The sequence below is a fragment of the Mustela putorius genome, unplaced genomic scaffold (assembly GCF_011764305.1).
Source record: "Mustela putorius furo isolate JIRA1106 unplaced genomic scaffold, ASM1176430v1.1 tig00003983_pilon_pilon_pilon, whole genome shotgun sequence".
Classification (NCBI taxonomy): Eukaryota; Metazoa; Chordata; class Mammalia; order Carnivora; family Mustelidae; genus Mustela; species Mustela putorius.
The window spans coordinates 13,047,702-13,069,559 of record NW_025422123.1 but is presented as its reverse complement, the minus strand read 5'-3'; the positions used below and the strand labels follow the sequence as shown (position 1 = coordinate 13,069,559).

At 37.7% G+C, this 21,858-nt stretch overlaps 2 protein-coding genes across 13 annotated transcripts in view; one reads left to right on the top strand and one right to left on the bottom strand.

Annotated features, from left to right (window-relative positions):
* The window catches only part of SLC25A27 (solute carrier family 25 member 27), a 32,838-nt gene extending 27,155 nt beyond the window's left edge, over nt 1–5,683 (bottom strand). For 3 of the 8 annotated variants that reach the window (XM_013061674.2, XM_004739758.3, XM_004739761.3), the window contains exons 1-3: nt 5,344–5,681; nt 2,602–2,793; nt 755–839 (exon numbers count right to left, since the gene is read on the bottom strand). In XM_013061674.2, the coding sequence (XP_012917128.1) occupies nt 755–839; nt 2,602–2,793; nt 5,344–5,449 (383 nt within the window). In that variant the 5' untranslated portion in view covers nt 5,450–5,681. Of the gene's footprint in view, nt 1–754; nt 840–2,601; nt 2,794–3,759; nt 3,798–5,343 lie in introns of all 8 variants that reach the window. The other 5 variants (XM_045071031.1, XM_004739759.3, XM_013061666.2 and 2 more) reach the window with 4 other exon arrangements.
* Nucleotides 5,684–5,801: 118 nt separating this feature from the next.
* The window catches only part of LOC101676932 (24-hydroxycholesterol 7-alpha-hydroxylase), a 90,960-nt gene continuing 74,903 nt past the window's right edge, over nt 5,802–21,858 (top strand). For 2 of the 5 annotated variants that reach the window (XM_045071028.1, XM_004739762.3), the window contains exons 1-2: nt 5,892–6,267; nt 20,661–20,796. In XM_045071028.1, the coding sequence (XP_044926963.1) occupies nt 6,091–6,267; nt 20,661–20,796 (313 nt within the window). In that variant the 5' untranslated portion in view covers nt 5,892–6,090. The other 3 variants (XM_013061695.2, XM_004739764.3, XM_045071030.1) reach the window with 3 other exon arrangements.

Sequence of the window (21,858 nt, the reverse complement as noted above, 5' to 3'; positions counted from 1 at the left end):
CTTGCACTCTCTTCTCTCTCTCTCTCAAATAAATAAATAAAATCTTAAAAAAACAAAAAGCACAAATGTAGAATGCTAAGTTGCATACACCTTAATTTTTCTTTAATAATGTCCTTTAAGATATATTTTTCCTAATAATGTATCTCAAAAGTTACCAGTTCATTCAGAACTGCCTCATTTTAAAAAAATTAAAAAAAACAGTTTTATAGAATTCCATTTTATGGACATATTACAATTTATTTAGACAGCTTAACTTTTAACTAAGAAATCTAAACATTTACATGACATTTGATAGGCCCTGCAAATTGTTTTCCATAGAACTTGTATCAATCTCCACCAACATCAACAGCCTAGGAGCCCGTGGTCCTCATAATGATGAACACAGCACTGTTTTTTCTCTTTGAGAATCTCATTACTGCTGCCTGCTTCTCCCTCTGCCTGCCACCCCCTGACATGTGTGCTTGCTTGCTTGTTCTCTGACAAATAAGTAAATAAAATCTTTTTTAAAAAGAAATTCTTTTAATATTAAAATATTAATATATATGCAAAATTTCATATACATACACATATGTATGTTTGTATATAATGTGCAGTAAATGCTCACTGATTTGGATTTACATTGTAATTATTAATTATTTTAAGCCTATAACTTGAGGCAATTTTGGTACAAATACACAATTTTATACAAATCTAATGGATACACATTAAAGCCTTTAGGATCAATAGTATATATTATTTTCAAAACAAAACTTACCAAAGGGGATAATGCTTATCTTCACTTTTGCCAAATACAACTTCTCGAAGATGTTCATAAGTGACCATGCGGCCTCCGGAGTACACTGTGTAGAATGGATCATTTAAAAGGTGAATTCAGCTAGACATTTAATAAAACAAGAGGGCATTCTGACCTGGACCAGTTCATCTCTCTAGCTGTGTTGTTCTCTCATGCGAGAGAACAACATGTTGGCTTTTCTTGATGTTTCTCTAAAGGCGGCATGCCTTCTTACCCCTCAGGCCTTCTCATATGCTGTCTTATCTTTCTTGAATGGATTCTCCCTTCTCTGCTTGGGTAACTCCTCCTAGTCCTCTAGGACTCAATTCAAAGAACATGTTTTCTAAAACATGCTCTCCGACCTCCAGTATTCTAGACTGCCACTGAACCTGCCATGCTTCTCCTCTCCTCCTCCAGAAAACCATGCATATATCCAATATGACATTAATTGGAGATTAACTTGATTTTGTTGCTCATCTTTCCATCAGACCATGAGATTTTCAGGGCAGGCTTTGTGTGATTTCATTATTCTATGTACACTAATACAGAGCCTGGTACACAGCAGGCATTTTTCATTTAATAAACATGCATAACTTCACTGGGTAGTTGATTATATTGAGGTAACTTTTTCAGTCAGCTGTCAACTTACAAAATGAATCTTAACTGTAAAGCCATTTATAATGCTCAACTAAATATAAATGAAAAGAAGTAAAACTCAAAACAATAATGGAAAGCAAAGGAGAAAAATTTTTTTAAAAAAAGACTGGAAAATAAAAATCATTAAAATCAGTACATGGTATTCATAGCATGTTTCTTGATATTTTAGGAAGTCTAATAAAATATTTTAAAATATTCACAAATATACAAAGCACCAAAACAACAACAGTTTCTATACACACTTCTGGAAAGCTCTTAATGAAAATACTCTAGCTTACTCACCTGAAGAACTGAAGCTTTAAAAATCATTAACTGGTAAGTATTAGTACTGGACGCTTTTCTGGTCAAGGGTCCCTACATATTTGTGGAAATATTATGAACGTAGAGAAGAATGACACACCTGTCCTACCTCCTTTGAAGCCAAGTTTATGTTCTCCTATCCACAAGCAGAAAACCCAACAACGATTATCTGTGCGAGTGCCACTTGAGAAGCAAATCTGAAAAGTATTCTCACTGGCTGTAGCAGTGACAACTATTTCCCTTGAAGACTGACTAAAGGCCCACACAGGTAGGGAGGTAGCCTTGGAAACAGAGGTGAAAATAAGCAGCATTTGAATCACTCAATTGCCAGAATTGGATCAGTCATCCCTGTTCTCTTTCAGAGTTGCCTCCTCTATAGTATATGGGACAGAGGCTAGTGAGATTTGGCACTTTAGTCAAATATATTTCATTTTCAAAGAACATGAAAAGCTTACATTTTGTGTTTTAAAGTTTCTAAAGTGGAGAAAAAATATCACTAGTTTTTTTCTTAAAATTCTTCAAACACACAGAGAAGTAGAGAAAATAATTCCCTCTGTATCCTTGAGAATGCTAACATTCTTGCCATATTTGATTCATTTTTCTGCTTACTTATTTTGAAGTACATTATAGACATCATGACAGTTCACCCCTAAATACTTGTATATGCATTTCTAAAAATTTAAGGCAATCATTCCTTAATAACAATTGGTGGTCAATTTTCTTCCCAAGAGAATATATATTCATTTATTACATTAGCAGAAAAAATAACAAAAAACAAAAAACAAACCACTAGATTTTGAGCACAGCTAAACACAAAAGCAGATGCACACAGAACTCATAACAAACTTACCAGCTGGAATCAAGATAAATACCTATGTGTCTGTAAATGGCAGGTGTCACTCCTTGCCAAAGCTTTAGAAAGCCTTCTTCTTGAACAATCCCTAGGGCTGTGCGTACCATGCCTCTATAGGGAGCAGATTCTCTTGCACTGTCTCCCAACCGAGCAAGGGCAGCTTCTCCTTGCATTTGGAGCCGAGTTTTTGTGAGATCAAGGGGAAAGGTTGCTAATAAAAAAACAAAATGAGGGGGAAACCCATAACATTCAGAGAAACAAACAAAAATTCTAAAATTCTAAAGTCATGGGACTAATATTTTAATCTCCACAAGGTTCTTGAGAACCACGGGGCTCTCAAATTTTAGAGTACATCAGAATCAGCTAAAGAAATTATTAAAAATTATTTCTTAGTCCCATACCTATGGATTCTGAGCAGGTTGATGGGGGTTTAGAAATCATTTGATTCTTACACACGCCCAAATTTAAGAATCATTGTCCCAGAGCACCCTCACCCCCAGATCATCAGGGGGAAAAAAGTGACAAGATTTGGGTTCTTTTTACTCAGAAATTTCAGCCTAAAATCTAGTTTAGTCCTTAATTTGTGTTTTTCAATGGGAATAATTTCAGATATCCATATTCTCTGACGCTACTTTGACTGCAACCATGATTAAGACCCAATGTGACTTTTAGAATACTGTACTACTTCTGATAGGTTCAAAATATAAGCAGGTATAGATGCATTATGTAATTTCATGGGTGATATTCACTGATATGAAGTTTGAGATATAGAAGATGTAATATGGAGTTCATATAAGGGCAGCATGCTCAATAAACTTTCCAATAAAGGCACAGATTGAGTTTTTTTTCCAGTACAAAGTTTTACATGTGGCCTCCTCGTGAGTACCAATTATACTTGAAAAGTTTTTCTAATGGTTATATTTTGAATTCAAGGTATTGAATTCAAGAATACATTTTTCCTTGAAACAGTGAAGCTAACTGGCCCACATTAGGAAGATCAGGCTCCTAACTTTATACTCATAAAGTCCCAAATAATTGAAGTAACCAGATTCAGGTAAGTTCATGAACGTTAATGACATTACATGAGTCTTTTCAATGACCACCGCCTGATATAAAATCATAGTTACGCTTTTTCCAAGAGAAAACAGAGTAGGAAGAGGAGAATATTAAATCTTACCACTGGTCTTTGGAAAAAATATCTTGCTGATAGTTCCCCTAAAACAGAAGTAGTTTGCATGTAGAGAATTTTAACAATGCTTTATTAACACAATAACCTTGAAAAGACCTATGATTCCTATGATTCCTCTATATTAACATAGGTTATGCCTCTCAAAATAATTCTAGTTTACTTACTGGTTACTTAAATAATGCTTCAGGTTCTGATCCTAAAGTGTTTTGTACTCAAAACCAACCCATATTTTGATTTCCTAGTTTCCCATCCCCAGCCCCCACACCATTCTCCACAAACCTTTAACAAAAGAAATATTTCTTTGCCATTGGTCACAGGGGGAAACAATTAGGTTTAAAAAAAGTTAGAAATATCCAATTCAGCAATCTGATTTTAAATTTTTTTTAAAAGTGGAAGAATTGTATTTCAATAAAAACAGTGAATAACAAAAATTTTCCCATCAGCTTTAAGAGAAGAGAAAGAGAAAAAATAGTGGGTCCAAAGGGCAAGATCATAGGAGCACAAAGAGCAAAACAAAGGGTCCTGTGCTGGCTGCACTGGAAATACAAAACAAATTCATTTTAGATGAGAACAAAGTAACATTTCCTGATGATATACACACCAAAGCTGTTGCTAGTTTTGTTTTTCAGCAGACAAGAAAATGAAAGGGTAATCTTAAAATGCACGGTGAAGGCTTCACAGGGAACACACAGGCACTCTGCTCAAAAAATCATTGGAAGGAACACCACCCGCTCATTCAAGGGCACCAAAATTCTCCCTAGGTGGCCTCTAGTTTTCTCTGACTTGCTTATGCATAGGTAACTGCCCTGTCCTCTATGTTCTTATGATATTTAATACTTTCATTATAGTAAGTAGCACAAGGTAACTGCCTGTCTCAGCATGTCTCCCCACGCGCCTGTAAGAAAGGTCAAGGCTGAGTCTTTGAAGCACCTTCACCACAGTCTAATATTGTGGTAATTATAACAATGTTGCAATTAATGGGCGCCCCGCCTGGGATTTAGCATTTATATATTATCTACTTCTCAGACTCCGAGACGCAGACACCGTACAGATGAGTTAAGCTCAAGGAGGAAAACTGGCAGATGTTGAGAAGATGCTCCATGTAAGTGACAGGTTACTTTAGTAACCTGTCTACAAAAGATACAAAAGTCTACAAAAGATAAGGCTGTGGTGAGGCTATGTAAGAACAGAAATCAGAGAGATTATCTCAATAGGGATGAAGAGTGGATCATGTTTTTAAAAGGCCATCCTCACGGATGGGAAAACGATTCCTAGAGAGGAATGACAGTTCTTGAAGCTTCCAAGCGTAGACATTCAGACACAACAGCAACACCTCTGAGGGAGACGAAATTGGAAGGAAAAGACCTTAGTGACCTCCAGGGCCGCCTCCTCGCAAAGCCGGCCTTGACCCCGCCCTGCCACAAGGGCCAAGCAGGTGTGCAAGCAGAGGGCGCAACCCAGAGGGCCGCACCCCCCGGGGGGCCGAAACCTCTCGCCGGTGCCCTCACCCCCACCCCCAGCGCGGCACCTCGACGAGTCGCGGGGGAGGCCCGGGCGGGGGCGGCCGGGTACCTAGCTCGGCCACGGTAGCCGCGCAGCCCGACAGGAGGAACTTGCTCGCTCGGGGCCATCTCTGGGCAAGCGGCAAAAGCCTCTCCTCATCCTCTGGAAGCGACATTCAGCAGCAAGACGGGACGACAGTACACCCCTTCTGGCCGGCGCCCAGCGCCGCGGCTGGCCTGCCACTCTGCCAGGGCGGCCCGTCCTCAACCGGCGAGTGGCGGAGCGGGGACCATTTCCCTCGCTCGGCTCAGCCAGGCGGCCTCACAAACCTACAGCCTTCCTCGCAGCCCCGGCGGGAGCGCTCCACCGGACTGAGAGCAGAACAACAACGCGAAGCCCACGAGGCTTCTGGGAAATGTAGTCCGCCGGCCTGTGCGCCTCTTGGGCGCCATTCTCTGATTGGCTGCGAGGCTCCCTCGGCGCCGCCGGCCCCCGGTCGTCATGGCAACAGAGCAAGTTCTCTCCCGCCTTCCACCCCTCCGCACCCGCACTAGTTTGGTCCAGCCCCTGCGTTCGGTCCAGCGTGGCGGGGCCTGGAAAGACCAGTGGAGGTGGGAGGAGGGGGCGATGATGCAGAAGTCATCTAAAAATTGGGGCGGGGAAAGGAGGCTACGCTTAGGAAGGCAAACAAACTGCGGAAGTTGTAGCAGACAAGTTGGGAGGTCCGGTAGGTGTCCCCTCCCAACAGGGAATGAGCAAGTGCCACGGCGGCAGGACTTTTCCCTTCTTTGATTGTGGAAGGTGCTAGACAAAAACATGGAACTAATTTCCCCAACAGTGATTATAATCCTGGGTTGCATTGCTCTTTTATTATTCCTTCAGCGGAAGAATTTTCGTGGACCCCCGTGCATAAGGGGATGGATTCCTTGGATTGGAGCTGGATTTGAATTTGGGAAGGACCCTCTAGAATTTATAGAGAAAGCAAGAATCAAGGTATGTGGCCTTAGCAGGTGGATTTCCGGAGTAGGTAATGTTGTCCTTTTTATTTTCTTTTATTGGCTCTCAAATGCAACAAAAAACACAGGGAACATACCTGCTGTCCACAGACGATCATTCCTCAGCTATCAACAGCTAAACCTTATGCAAGTTTTTTCGAAAGAAATAGATTTTTATTGGTTATGAATAGATTCTTATCAGCTTGTAGCTGCCTTTTTGCACGTCGATATTAATTTATAAATGTTAGTTACTTCATCATAGTTTAAAAGTTCTAAGGGTACCCACACTAACTAAACACTTGGAATAATTCGGAAATAAGTGAAATACGGTTAATTTAAATTTATGAAAACGGGAAATAAATTAGTACCCGAACTGAAGTTAACGCCAGGCTGCTGTAAAAATTACTTGCAAACTTGGTCTTTGCAGATTTAACCCGCACTGTATTTTCGGCTGGTATTATTTGATGATGATGAGATCCATGTTCACTGCATACTAAGGAGATTAGTAATATTGTAGTGGATGTTTTTGTCCTTAAAACAGCTTTCAGATATAGTTCATCTTTCAAAAATACTATGTAAATTACTGCCAACTTTTCCCCTTTATTTCAATGAATTCTTCAATGTATATTCCCATGTGTGTTGTGTGGTTGTGTTTTTGGCACCTATCCAATTGTTTCCTCAGAATAAATTCCTAAAAGTGGAATTGCCTAGTCCAATGACATGAACACTTAAATTGTTCATATTATTGTGTTACTCTTGCAAAAGAATGTAACAATATACACCTTTTCTTGTCCTTTGAGTGTAGGGGATTACCTAGTTGTTTCAGAAGGTCAAGCAAGGTCAAAAAGATTATTCTGTTTTCTTCTAAAAGGTTTGTAATTTCCCACTTTACATTCAGGTCTGAGATCCATTTTTGAGTTAAATTCTTTTTGTAAGGGGTGATGGGGCGCCTGGGTGGCTCAGTGGGTTAAAGCCTCTGCCTTTGGCTCAGGTCATGATCCCAGGGTCCTGGGATGGAGCCCCAAATCCGTTCTCTCTGCTCAGCGATGAGCCTGCTTCTCCCTCTCTCTCTCTGCCTGCCTCTCTGCCTACTTGTGATCTCTGTCAAATAAATAAATAAAATCTTAAAAAAAAAAAAAAAAAACCAAGTAAGGGGTGAGGTTAATTTCTTCCATCTGGATGTCCAGTTGTTCCAATTTCATATCCTGAAGGACTGTCCTTTCTTCATTGATCACCTTTGTAGCTTTTCAAAAATTAATTGACCATTTTTGTGTAGATCTATTTCTAGCCTTTCTATCCTAGTCCATTGATTTAAATGCCCACTCCTTTGTTAATACTACACTGCCTTATATACTCTAGTTTTATAGTAAGTCTTTAAATCAGGCAGTGAAAGTTCTCTGTATTTGTCTGTAATTGACTTGCCATTCAAGATTGTTTGCATTTTACTGTAATTTTAGAACTGGCTTGTCAATATCTATCATAAAGACTGTTAGAATTATGGTTGGAAGTTTGTTAACTCGATCAAAAAATTGGGGGAGAATTGACTTCTTAACAATAGTAAATCTTCAAATCTATGACTGCTGTGTATCTCTCTATTTATTTAGCTATGTAATTTCTTTCAGAAATGTTCTGTGGTTTTGGTGATGTGGTCATGACTATGGTTGTTAATTATTTTATATTTTGAGGCTGTTGTAGATAAAATTGCTTTTTTTTTTTTTGTTTCCCACTCGTATCCTGTTGAAACATAAAAAAATGCAATCTGTTTTCCTTATATTAATTTTATACCTTGTGACTTTGCTAAATTCAGTTGATTGCTTCTAGTAATTACTTCAGAGATGTTTTAGGATTTTTATACATAAACAATATGTCTTGTAAACAGATAAATTTACTTCTTTTTTTCTGATCTTGATGTTTATTTCTTTTCCCTCTATTATAATCAGTAGGATTTCTAGGATATTGTTAAATAGAAGTGGTAAGAGTAGACAAGCTTGTCTTTTCCCTACTATTAGCGGAAATTGTTCAGTATTTCACCACTGAGCCCGATATTAGCTGCAGATTTTTGAAAGGTGCCTATTTCAGTCCGGACCTTCAATCCATACACAGAAATCACAGATGCCATCAGAGAAATAAATAGGGACTTATTCTCTGTTCACATCCATCGTTTCCTAGCTGCCAGTGAAATCCTCATCTCACCTGATTCTACCTTGTTGCACAGAAACAGAAGCATCTGTATTTGTTTTAAAAGGCTACAAAATGTTCCCTGAATCCTAGCTTAACTAAACAGTGACTTAATGATTGACATTGTTTGTTTCCCATATTTTTGCTGTTATAAATATTGTAGGAACAAGTGTTATTTCTGTGTGTGAAAATGTATCCATAGAATGAATTATCAGATTCAAAGTATAAATGCATTTATAGTTTAGAGTGAAATAGGAAGCCTTTTGAATGTGTTGAGCTGAGGTGTGATGGGCTCTGATTTAAATCTTAAAGGTTCACATTGGCTGCTCTGTTAAAAAAAAAAAAAGGAATGCAAAAATTAAAGAAAGAAGATAAGTTGAAGGTTTTTACAATATTTCAAACTTGAAACCATTGACCATTGTGGTTTCAACCATGGTGATTGCAGTGGAAATTTGAGAAGTGGCTGGTTATATTTTGAAGGTGGAAGCAGCAGGATTTACTGGCAAACTGCATGTGGTGTGTAAAAGAATGAAAAGGGCCTAAGATGACTCCAAGAAATTTCGCTTGAGTAGCTAGAAAATGGGAGTTGCTGTCAAGTGAAACAGCCACAAATACAAGAATTTACTGGAAGGGAAGAAGTTATCAGGAGCTCAGCTTTAGCTATGTTGGAGTTTGATAAAAAATAAAATAAAATAAACAAAACAAAACAATTAAAAATTTTAAAATGAAAAAAAAAAAAAAGATATGCTGAGATATGTTGGAGTTTGGGATGTTGATATCCAAGTGGGAATACTGAGTTAAGCAGCTGGATAAATAAATTTAGAGTTTGCAAAAGACATCCAGTGATGCATAGTTTCAACCTCTTTTACTTATCTTCTATAGCTGTCATTTCCCCTGAAATTCTTTTCACATATTTTATTTCTATTTAATGTAGTTTTTTTTTTTCACATTTCTATACTCTCTCTTCCTTAGAGTCTTTATTTCCTGTGGGTTATAATCCCCCTTGTGCTTCTTGTCATTGCCATCTCTCCCTCTTTTTTTTTTTTTTATGATTTTATGTATTCATTGACTTGAGAGAGAGAAAGCACACATGAGTCGGGTGGAGCAGAGTGAGAGGGAAAGAGAGAGAGTCAGACTCACCCCTGAGCACGGAGCCCAAACAGATGCAGGGCTCCATCCCAGGACCTTGAGATCATGACCTGAGCTGAAACCCAGTTGGGCGCTTAACTGACTGAGCTACCCAGACACCCCAGTCATTGTTATCTTTTATTCAGTAATATCTTTATTGTTTCTTCCTTTGCTACATTCCTTTATCTCCTAATTTCCCTCTATTGTCTAGCGACTTCTTCCACAGTTTTTGTTTTATGGGTTTTTTGGTGGTTTTTTTTTTTTTTTTTGCCTATTTCCTTTGTAGTTGCAATTATTACATTAATTTTTTAAATTCTGAAAATAATTTTGCATTACAAGAGTTTTTTTCTTCTTTTATCCATGGAAATCTTTTTGCAGTACAGGTTTTATGTACCCAATGCAGAAAGTTTTCGGTGAGTTACTTCATTTATAAGGAAGTTCTCGTCTCCTTTTTTTTTTTTTATAGAATTTTTCTTATAATGCTGAATTTTTCCTTTCTTGTTTAACTATATTTTAAGGAGTTGAGTTGTCTCGGACCAACTGTCAGCAGGAGGTTTTGCTTGGAGGCAGTTGCCTTCTAGGTTTTTTGACTTAAGTCTTCTCTCTCCCTTGCTACAGTGAAAATAGAGTGTCTCTATGCACCCATAGCTCCTCTGCTTTTAGGATGTAATTTTACAGATATGAGCTCTCACTACCTTTCTTCAATAGCTGCTGCTAGTAAAAGAGGCAGCCTACTTTCCCAAGTGTACTTTTTACTTTTAGAAGATAGTGCTTCCTGGAGCCCACTTTCTGTGTTCTCTTTTGCTACCCGCCCCCACCTCAATATTCATGGCCTGGTTATCTTAGCCCATCTCATAGAGGTTCCAACTCTGTACATTTCCTTCTCATATCTCAGAGTGTATATTTCCAAGATTTTCCATTGTTGAGCCCCCTGTGCATGCCCTTTTTCTTTCCCGCCATGCCATGAAAGCTTTTAAGAGCAGAAATGAGAGTTCTGTTGGTGTCAGGTGTCAGGGCACACTGTTGTAGTTAGTAGATTTTCTTCTTCTTATCTAGCTCAATATGTTTATAGTGTACATGTGTTTCATTCTCCTTGTGGCTTTGCATGATTTCCAGAAAAGAAGCGGAACAATTCAGAAAGAAGTTGCCATATTATCACTACCAAAATTGGAAGTCATTCTTCTTTAAAAAATGGGTTTTGTTTTGTTTTTTCAGATGAGTCCATATTCTAAAGTCATGAACATATATACAGTGAAAGGTCTTCCTCTCTTTTCTGTCCTCTGACTGCCTATCTTCTCCTCCATCAAGAATATTTCCATTCTCCTGTATAACTTTCAGAGGTATTCTGTGAATTAAAAAAAAAAAAAAAAGAATTAGGAATATTTGCTTCTGAAAAGATGGGGTAGTTTTACTTCCCCCTATTCCTTCCACTAAGTGTAGCTAAATCATAATTGAACACTATATATAAAACAAACATAAGATTCTAAAAGGTGGAGAGAGAAAAGCAGACAGGCTAAGGACCACAGGATCTGATGAACAATATGTGGCTGAGTTTTCTTGATTTTTTTCTGCTTCACATACCTAGATTGAGCTCTAGAAAAACCAGAAAAACCTGGAGATGCCCCTGAGCACAGATAAAAAAAATAATCCTCAAGACAAGCTTACTCTATCTAGGTAAAGGGCCAGGAAAGGAGCAACCTAGCAAGACAGAAAACCTTTAGACTATAACTGCTCCAGGCAAACATCATAGGAAAAAATTATGGCATCACTTCAGTCAGCAAGTGCCAAGTGAAGAGTCTAAATCCTGGCCAGGCTGTAATGAAGTAAACCTTCCCCTCCTAGTAGGGTTGGTGTAAAATAGGCCTAGAGAAGGGTTGTGACTTCCCGTACTCTTTAGCAGTAATGAGGCCATCCCCACTGCAGGGTTAATGGAGATCACACCAGGAGCATAGACTATACCACCATTAAGCAATAACAACGAGTCCCCTCCTACTCATTGGAGTGGTGCCCCATGAGCCTTAGAAGATGGGTCAGGAATTTCACTACCACTTAGCAGAAAGAGGCTACTCCTATAACACCTTTTCACTTCCAGGCCAGTGAAGGTCATGTGGGAGCAATAATGAGGCATTTCCTTCTTCTCCCAGGCAGAATGATACAGTAAGAACTTAGTAAGGAGACTTGCTTTCACCCTCAACCAGCAGTAACAAGGAGTCCTCTCCCCATGCTGAGTAATTAACCTCAATTTCCATTCCCTTACCTGGCAATGATGTGGTGGCATTCCCTTTCTCACATCAGAATAGTGACAAAGGAAGCCTGGAAAAAGGATGAGTTAAATAAAATGCAGTGTCATAAGATAATATACAAGACATCCAGATTTTAGTAGAAAATCACTCCTGATACCAGGAACCAGGAAGATTTCAACTTGAATAAGAAGAAACAATCAACAAATGACACAGATATTAGAATTATCTTACAAGGATCTTATGGTAGCCAAAATAAAAATGCTTCAACAAGCAATTATACTCATGCCTTAAACAAATGAAAAAATAGAAAGTCTCAGGAAAGAAATGGAAAGTCCGTAAAGAAATAGTACATATAAGGAAGAAACATATGGAAGTTTTAGAACTGAAAAATACAATAACTCACACACACATACAAAAAGAAAGAAAGTAAGAAAAAGAAAGAAAACCTTAGTAGAGGCACACAACAGCACAATGGAGAAGAATGAAAAGAATCAGTGAACTTCAACATAGGTCAATAAAAATTGGAGAAGATAGACTGAAAAATGAGCAGAACTTCAGGGACTGTAAAAGACATAGCACTTATATAATCAGAGTCCAAGAAAGAGGGTGAGTCTGAAAAAGTATTTGTAGAAGTAGGGCTGAAAATTTCCCCAAAGTGGCAACAGACATGAACCTACATATTTGAAAAGCTAAGCTAATCTCAAAGAGGATAAACCTAAGGAAGTCCTCAGCAAGACAAATGATAGACAAGCTTCTAAAAACTAAAGACAAATATAATTTTAAAAGCAGCAAAAGACAAATAGAACCTTATCATAGTGGAGAAAGAAACTGAAGTGTTAGTGGATTCTTCATCAGAAACCATGGAGACTAGAAGAAATGGCATACCAATTTTCAAGTGCTTAAAGAAAAGAACTGTCAACCTAGAATCCTATCTCCAGCAAAAATATCCCTTGGGAATTAAGGAGGAGTCAAGACATTCTCAGTTGAAGGAGAACTAAGAGAATTTTCTGCCGGAATACCTACTATCCTAAACAAATGACCAGAAGTAGTTCTCTAAACAGAAAGGGACCAATGAAAGAAGGAATGTGGACATCAAGAAGGAAGTAAGAACACAGTAAACAGAAGATATTAACTGCAATAGATTTTTCTTCCCATGGTTTCTAAATTGTTTCATGGCTGAGGCAAAAATTATTACACTGCTTGATATTGTTCTAGATGTGTGTATTACATTACAAATGGGAGAGGATAAAAAGATATAAAGAGAGATTCACTTGAAATGATAAAATAGCCACACTATACAGCCATTGTGGAAGACAGTATGGGGGTTCCTCAAAAAGTTAAAAATAGAACTACCTTATTATCCCATGATTGCACTATGGGCTATTTACCCCCAAAATAAAAAAACTAATTCAAAGGGATGCATGCAGCACAGTGTTTATTGCAGTATTCTTTACAATAGCCAAGATATGGAGCCTCCCAAGTGTCCATTCACAGATGAATGGGTAAAGAAGATATGGTGTGTGTATGTGTGTGTGTTTGTGTATGTGTGTGTATTTCTATAGCCCAACCTAAAGCCTAATCATATAGATAGATAGATAGATATAGATAGATAGGTATAGATATAGATATTATTCAGCCATAAAAAAAGAATGAAATCTTGCCATCCACCACAACATGAATGGAGCTAAAGAGTATAATCCTAGGCAAAATAAGTCAGTCAGAGAAAGATAAATGCCATATAATTTCATTCATATGTGGAATTTAAGAAACAAAATAAACAAAGGGGGAAATAAAGGAAAGAGAGAGAAACAAACTGAGAAACAGACTCTTAACTATTGAGGACAAACTGATAGTTACCAGAGGGGGGCGAATGTGGGAATGGATGAAATAAGTGGATTAAAGAGTCATGATTACTGAGTAATGTATAGAATTGTTGAATCATTACATTGTACACCAGAAACTAATATAGCACTGTGGTAACCATGATGGAATTAAAAAAACTTCAAAAAGTGGTTATTGATTAATTAAAATTGATTAATTATGATAAGTTACATATATATAGTAATAGCTGGAGAAACCACTAAAAAATTCTACACAAAAGGATCCACTTAAGAATACTATAGATAAATCAATGGAATTCTAAACAATGTTCAAGTAACACACAAGAAAGCAGATAAAACAGCAAAACAAAAACCAGGGAGAATAAACAGAAAAAAACAAAAAACAAAAAACAACAGAAAACCCTAATATATCAATAATTTAAGCTATAAATGGTATAAATACAATTATTAAAACATAGATATTTGAAAAATGGATTTAAAATAATGCAATTACATGATGTATAATAGAAACTCACTTCAAATATAATGAGATAAGCAGGTGAAAAACAAAATTATGGAAAAAGATATATCATGCAAGCATTAATCAAAAGAAAGTAGGAGTGGCTATGTTAATAGCAGAAAAAGTACCTTCAGAGCAAAGAAAATTACCAGAGACAAAGGGGGACATTATAAAATGATGAAGGGGTCAATATACTACAAAGAGTTAGCAATTCTAAATGTGTATGCACCAAATTACAGAGCTGTAAACTATGTGAAGCAAAAACTAGAACTGAAAGAAGACACAGACAAATCTACAGTTATAGTTAGATGTTTCAACAATCTGAACAATGGGTAGGACAGACAGTAAATCAGCTAGAATATAAAAGACCACCAACCAAAAAGATCTAATGAATATACATAGAACATTCTACCTAACAAAGCAGGTATGTATTCTCTTTAAGTGCCCATGAGACATGACAAGATAGACCATACTCAGGGCCATAGACCCTCACAAAATTTAAAAGAATTTGAATCATACAATGTATTCTCTAACTACAGTGGAATGAAACTAGAACTAAGTAGCAGGAAACTCACCAAACACTTGGAAGCAAACAACATATTTCTAAGTAATCTATGATTTAAGGGGAAACTCTCAAGGGAAATAAAAATTTATGTTGAATTGAAAGAAAATAAAATCCAACCTATCAGAATTTGGGGGACACAGCTAAAGCAGTGCTGACAGAGAAATTACCGTCACTAAATATTTGCATTGTAAAAGAGCATAAGTGTGAAATGAACAAAGCTTCCCTGTCAGCCTCCTCACCAAAAAAGAGCACAGCATACCTCAAACAAGAAAAATGAAGGAAACATTAACAGAAATCAATGTAAGTGAAAACAGAAAAAATAGAGAAAATCAATGAAAGAGCCAATTCTTTGAAAAGATCAATAACATTGGAAGACCTCATACAAGCAAAAGAAAATAAAAGGACACCCATTATTAATGTCAGGAATAAAATAGGGCATAGCACTGCAGACATCAAAAGGATAATAAGGGGCGCCTGGGTGGCTCAGTGGTTAAGCCACTGCCTTCGGCTCAGGTCATGATCTCAGGGTCCTGGGATCGAGTCCCACATCGGGCTCTCTGCTTAACGGGGAGCCTGCTTTCTCCTCTCTCTCTCTCTGCCTGCCTCTCTGCCTACTTGTGATCTCTCTCTGTCAAATAAATAAATAAATAAATAAATAAATAAAGGATAATAAAAGAACACTATATGTAACCCCACATGTAGAAAAATGACAATTTAGATGAAATGGACCTAATTCTCCCCAAAACACAAACTACAACTATTCAGTATGAAATAGATAATTTGAATAGCCCTGTATTTGTTAGGGATAGCAATTGCTCATAATTTTAAAACTCCCAAAAAGGAAATCTTAAGGCCCAGATTGTTTCACTGGAAAATTTTGCCAAATGTTTAAAGAAGAATTAACATCAATTGTATAAATAATCTCCAGACAATAGAAAAGAAGGGAACATGTTCCAGTTTATTTTATGAAGCTAGAATCATCCTTGTACCAAACCAGATAAAGACAGCACAAAATAAGAAATTTTCAGATCAGTATTCTTTATGAATATAGATGCAAAAGTCCTCAACCAAGTATCAGCAAATAAAATCCAGCAATATATAAAGGAATCACAGATCCCATGACTCCATGAGTCTCTTCCAGGATTTAAGACTTGTCCAATATATGAAAATCAGTTAGTGCAAGCCACCATATTAACAGGTGAGAGAAGAAAAGGCACATGGACATATTGATTTGTACAGGAAATGCATTTGACAAAATCCCACACTCATTCTTGATTTTCAAAAATTATCAGAATGGTAATAGAGAGAGTCGTCTTGAACTTGTTAAAGAATATCTACAAAAATTTTACAGTTAACCTCAATCTTAATGGTGAAAGAATAAGTGGTTCATCTCTGATTGGAAATAAAGTAAGAATGTAATCAAGAATCAGTAATCAAGAATGTCTACTGCTTATTCCACATAATGCTGGAAGCTCTGGTGAATGCAATTAAGCAAGAAAAAAGATCATATGGAAAGGAACAAATAATCCTTTCTCTATTTGCAGATGATGCGATTGTTTACTTAGAAAATTTCAAGGAATCTACAATAAATCTGAAGTTAATCAGTAAATTCAGCAAGGTCACAGAATATAAACTCAACGGAAAACACAATTATATTGCAGCATACTAACAATGAGCATATGCAAGTGGTAGTTAAAAATACAATATCATTTATAGTCACTCAAAAAGAGAAAGAAATATTTAGGTGTAAATCTAATAGAATGTGTATAGAACTTCATGATGAAAACTATAAAACCTTGATAAAAAGAAGAACTTAATGAAGAAACATACCATGTTCATGGATTGGAAAACTCAACATAGTAAAGATGTCAATTCTTCCTAAATTGATACACAAGTTTAATGCAAATTCTATCAAACTTCTGGTAAAGGGTAGATATAGACAAGATTATTCAAAAATGTATGTATAAAGGCAAACGAACTAGAATAGCTAAAACAAGTCTTAAAAGAATAAAATGGGAAGAGTCATTGTACTCAATTTCAAGACTCATTATATAGCTACAGTAATCAAGATTATGCAAGTGGAGGGATAGATACAGAGATCGATGAAAAAGAGTTGAGAACCCAGAAATACATACACTAAATGTCCAATTGATTTTAGACAAACGTGCAAAAGTAATTTATTGAAATAAAGATAACCTTTTCAACAAATGGCAGTGAACCAATTAGACACCAATAAGCCAAAACAAAACAAAAACAAAATGAACTTTGACCTAAGTCTTGCATCATATATAAAAATTAACTCAAAACAGATCATTGACTTTTATGTTAAATGTAACACTATAAAACTTTTAAAAAAAATAAGGAAAGTATCTTCTTAACCTGGGGCTGAAGAATAGTTCTTAGACTGGACACCAAAAATCCATAAAAACAATCCTGACAAATTGGGCCTCATGAAAATTACAAGCTTTTGCTCTGTGAAATAAAGAACCTGTTAGGAGACTGGGAAGACAAGCTATAGATGGAGAGAAAATATCTTCAAGCCACATATCCAACAAGAGACTGCTATCTAGAATATATAAAGAACTCTCCACCCTCAACATGTAAAAACCCTCAACAAGTTAACTAAAGAAATGGCAAATGATGTGAACAAGTTGCTGAAGAGAGCATAAAGCTGGCAAATAAACACATGGAAAAGTGTTCAACATCACGAGCCAGTTGAGGATATGCAAATGAATACCACAATGAGATATGACTACATACCTATCAGAATGGCCCAATAAAAAAAAGTGACAGCACTCAAATGCTAGTAAGGATAGAGAGAAACGGGATCACTGGCGGAAATAGTACAGCTACTCTGGAAAGCAGTTGGGCAGTTCCTTAAACAAGGAAATATGTAGCTGCCATCTGACCCAGCAATTTCACTTCTGGGCATTTAATCTCAAGAAATGAAAACATGCATTCACACAAAAACCTGTGCATTAGTGTTTGTAGCAACTTTATCTGTAATGGTCCCAACCTGAAAAGAACACAAGGATCCTTCAACAATGTTTAAACAAGCTGTAGTGCATCCATACTGCGGAGTACTACTCAGAAATGTAAAGGAATGAATTACTGATACATACCACAACCTGGGTTGATCTCAGAGGTTTATGCCAAGTGAAAAAAAGCCAACCTGCGAAGTTTCCATTTTCCAAACTATTCATCTTTTCCTCTTCTGTTTGTACACGATTTGATTCTAGTTGTATACCATTCCTGAAATTCAGCATTATAGAACTGGAGAACGGGTTAGTAGTTGTCAAGGGTAATGGAAGAGGTGGGGGTGAGAGGCAAATGGGTTGACTATAAAAAGGTAACTTGAGGCATCTTCATGGTGATGGATATTTTCTATACCTTAACTTGCTCACTGTCAGTGGTCTAGTTGTTTTGCAGCTTGTTAACACTAGGGAAAACAGAGTAATGTGTACATGGGTTTGTTCTGTATTATTTCTTATAACTTCATGTTACTCTATCATTATCTTAGAATAAAATGTACATGAACAAACACACAGGCACCACGACTACAACATACTGTGTGCTCTGGCCTTTGCTTCATAACATTCAGACATTGCACAAAGAAGTGAACAAAAGCAAAGCAAATAAGACAGAAACACAAACACCTCCCCTGCCACAGAATTTATAACATCAGACACGATCATTTGTACAGTCCAGTTTTGCAGTAAGCTATTTTAAATACCATGCAGCAGTAGTTAGGTCGATTCTTCAATGTGTTTGAACTTGGCTGTTCTACACTGTGGCCCGGGTACCTGTAAGTGTTACGTGGGCCACTTTCCTAATGGGAAGTTAAGAATTCTCATTTGTATAAAACAATGGAAATTATTCATATTTTCTAAATATTGATTAACAAGTAATTGTAGATAAGGAATACTGGAAAGTCAGGGCACCTGGGTGACTCAGTTGGTCAGGGCACCTGGGTGACTCAGTAAGCCATATCATGATCCAGAAGTCCCAGGGTAGAGTCCCACATTGGGTTTCCTGCTCAGCAGGGAGTCTGCTTCTCCCTCTGACCCTCCCCTCTCTCATGCTCTCTTTCTCTCTCATTCTCTGTCTCAAATAAATTAATTAATAAACGGAACTCTCCAAAAAAAGGAGGGGGATGCTGGAAAGTTATGTAGACGTCAGGATTACCAGTGTGAGAAAATGAGTCTTCACTGTTTGGTGGCTTCATGTTTTTCATGCCCACAGTTGCCTGATAGCACCCAACAGTGTGTTGTAGGAATGATCACATGCCATTTCAGGGTTGCCTAGAAATGATTGCAATATTGGGGTAGTGACAAGCATAATATTTTGAAATACTTATAGTAACTATAATGGGGTATGAAAGTATGGGTGATTGCTGCAAGAATGTATATGTGGTACGTATTGTGGTATTATAAAGTCAGTGCCGCCACAGGAGGAAATGAGAAGGAGTTTGGAAGGAAGATGTTTATTATACCCGCGGGTCTGAGGGGTGCCCAAAAGGGGGGCCGCTGTAGGACATGCAGGTCCACAGGGAAAAAGCACCAGTATCCATCAAGAGGCCCAAGATAACACCAGAGAAAAGTCTGTGGCTGAGCCTTTTTTGGGGCTTCCCCAGGAAAGGCAAAGCAGGGCAGGGAAAACAATTTAGGACTGGCTGCTTTGAATAATTCTGGTCAGCTTTGGGCTATATGAGTGGTTTCTGGTTGCCTGCTACTTGGCCTTGGGCTGATTTCAGGCAGGGAAAATATTGGTGTGTGAGCATTAGATAAGGAAGTAGATGGGCAGAGACTCACGATTGGTTGGTTTGCATGTGAAAGGTATGTTTCTGGCTGGTTGAGCCCTCTGCTAGCCCTCTGTTGGCTAGCCCTGGGAGGGCAGTCTCCGCCCAGTAGTGAAGCCTCCCAACAAAATCATGGACTTCCTGAAATCAAACTCAGGGCTAGTGTAGGTTTGTAGGCTGCTAGTGATCTGATAGAGGGCAGAACTGAAGATGTGGATGACAGGAGGCATTGACGTAGAATGAAGAGAAGGAAAGAGTGTAGAATCCATAACATAAGTGAGGGAGCACTTGCATTTTACAGGGGCAGGACCTCCCATTCGTACTAACCCGAGGGGAGGCATAGAGAATGGGTACAAATGTGTATCTTTGCAAGATTTGGTGGTGAAAATTTGTGAGTGCTCTTACTTGATTGCCTCAAGTTTTCTAGTAAGTTACAAAGCAGGAACGGTACCTCAGAGTGGAAGGGGTTGGGCAGGTATGCAGGGGAAATAGTAATTTTGGAAAGTGAGCACATCAGAAAACTTTTCAGGATTGCAGGACATAGTTGAGTGACCACAGATTTAAGTCAGCTGTTTTGAATCTTTTTCTTGGACAAAACTGAGCTATAGGTTACTTGTAAGCCTACTGATACCTGGGAAACAATGTTTAAATATCACTGTATGACATAATATCTAGTAATTCTTTTGTTTTTTAAAAAGATTTTATTTATTTGACAGAGATCACAAGTAGGCAGAATGGCAGGCAGAGACAGAGGGGGAAGGAGGCTCCCTGCTGAGCAGAGAGCCCAATGCAGGGCTTGATCCCAGGACCCTGAGATCATGAACTGAGCAGAAGGCAGAGGCTTAACCCACTGAGCCACCCAGGCACCCCCTAGTAATTATTTCTAATTATTATGTCATACTATAAGAAAAGAAATTTCAAACAATGATCAAAATGAAGATTAAGTATTAGGATAGAATAAATTATGATTTGTGTAATTTAGATTTGTCTTAATCTAGCGAAATTTATAATTAATTACATATATAATCATAATAATATTTATCTTGGCTATAACTTCAGCATTAGGGTTCTTGCATAACCCATGACCCAGTAACTTATTAGAAATCCTTATTAATATCTGTACTTGTGTTATCTTTCAGTATGGACCAGTATTTACAGTCTTCGTTATGGGCACCCGAATGACCTTTGTTACTGAAGAAGAGGGAATTAATGTGTTTCTAAAATCCAAAGAAGTAAATTTTGAGCTAGCAGTGCAAAATCCCGTCTATCGTACAGGTAAAGAATATTTTCAGATAGTTTGTTTGAAATACAACTTTGGAGTCCAAGAGTAGCTTTGTTAACAATTATATCCTCACTCCTCTATCAAGAATGTTGATGGCCCCTTCCTTATTTTATACTTTAAAATCAGGACAGAAGGTAGAAAGAATATCTGATGAGTTTGATCATTGAAAAACAAATTATTGACAGCCTCATGTATGTCTTAATTAGATGTGGGTAAGAGATGAGGTACCCCACTGTTGTTTACTTTGGAAAATATTTGGAATCTGTATCCTATTACAGCTCCCAGGATGTCCTTCACTCTGTTCTGCTGCTGTGTAGACAGTGTTCCACAGGCTATATCTCTTGGCTTGATCACATGTTGCTACTCTGCTCACTGAAAGTAGAATTCTACTGCTTAATGCACCCTTTACTGTGGCATTTCCTGACACATTCCTAGGGCTATTAAGGTAAGTGGGGCTTGGCCTCATGTAATCTGTGGCCTTTTGCTCTCCCTTCTCAGAGACTTCTGGATTGTACTTCTCAGCATGCATCTGGTGTGACCACCCACTTTATTTCTTCCCAGGCTGCAGATATGAGGTGCCGAGGCCACTCGTCCTCCCAGGAATGGGGAGCTGTTTCGTTTTGGTGCCTCATACTTTTCTCTGCTTCCATAATGTCTGTGCTTGCTTCTGTTGTCTATGAGCTTCTTTCTCTTGGTTTCCTTTTTGGCTTCTTTCTTAGGTTCATCTTCATGTAGCCTCTCATGCATCTCTTGCCATTAAACAAACCAAAAAAAAAAAAAAAAAAAAAACCCAAAACAAAACAAATTTTAGAAGCTGCCAGTGACCAAGAGCATGATGCTTGTTTCTTCTTGCCCGCATGAAGATCACAACATGTTGGTTAAATTCTTTTGACTATTGAGTGCTTCTCGGTACTTAAACTATGGAATTCCAGATCAAAGAAAATAATTATTTTGAAGTTTGAAGGCTCTGAATCTGTAAGTTCACATATCCCTCCAGAAAAACATACCAACTTACTCACCTTTCTTTCACCAATCAGGGGTGCATGAATGTGATC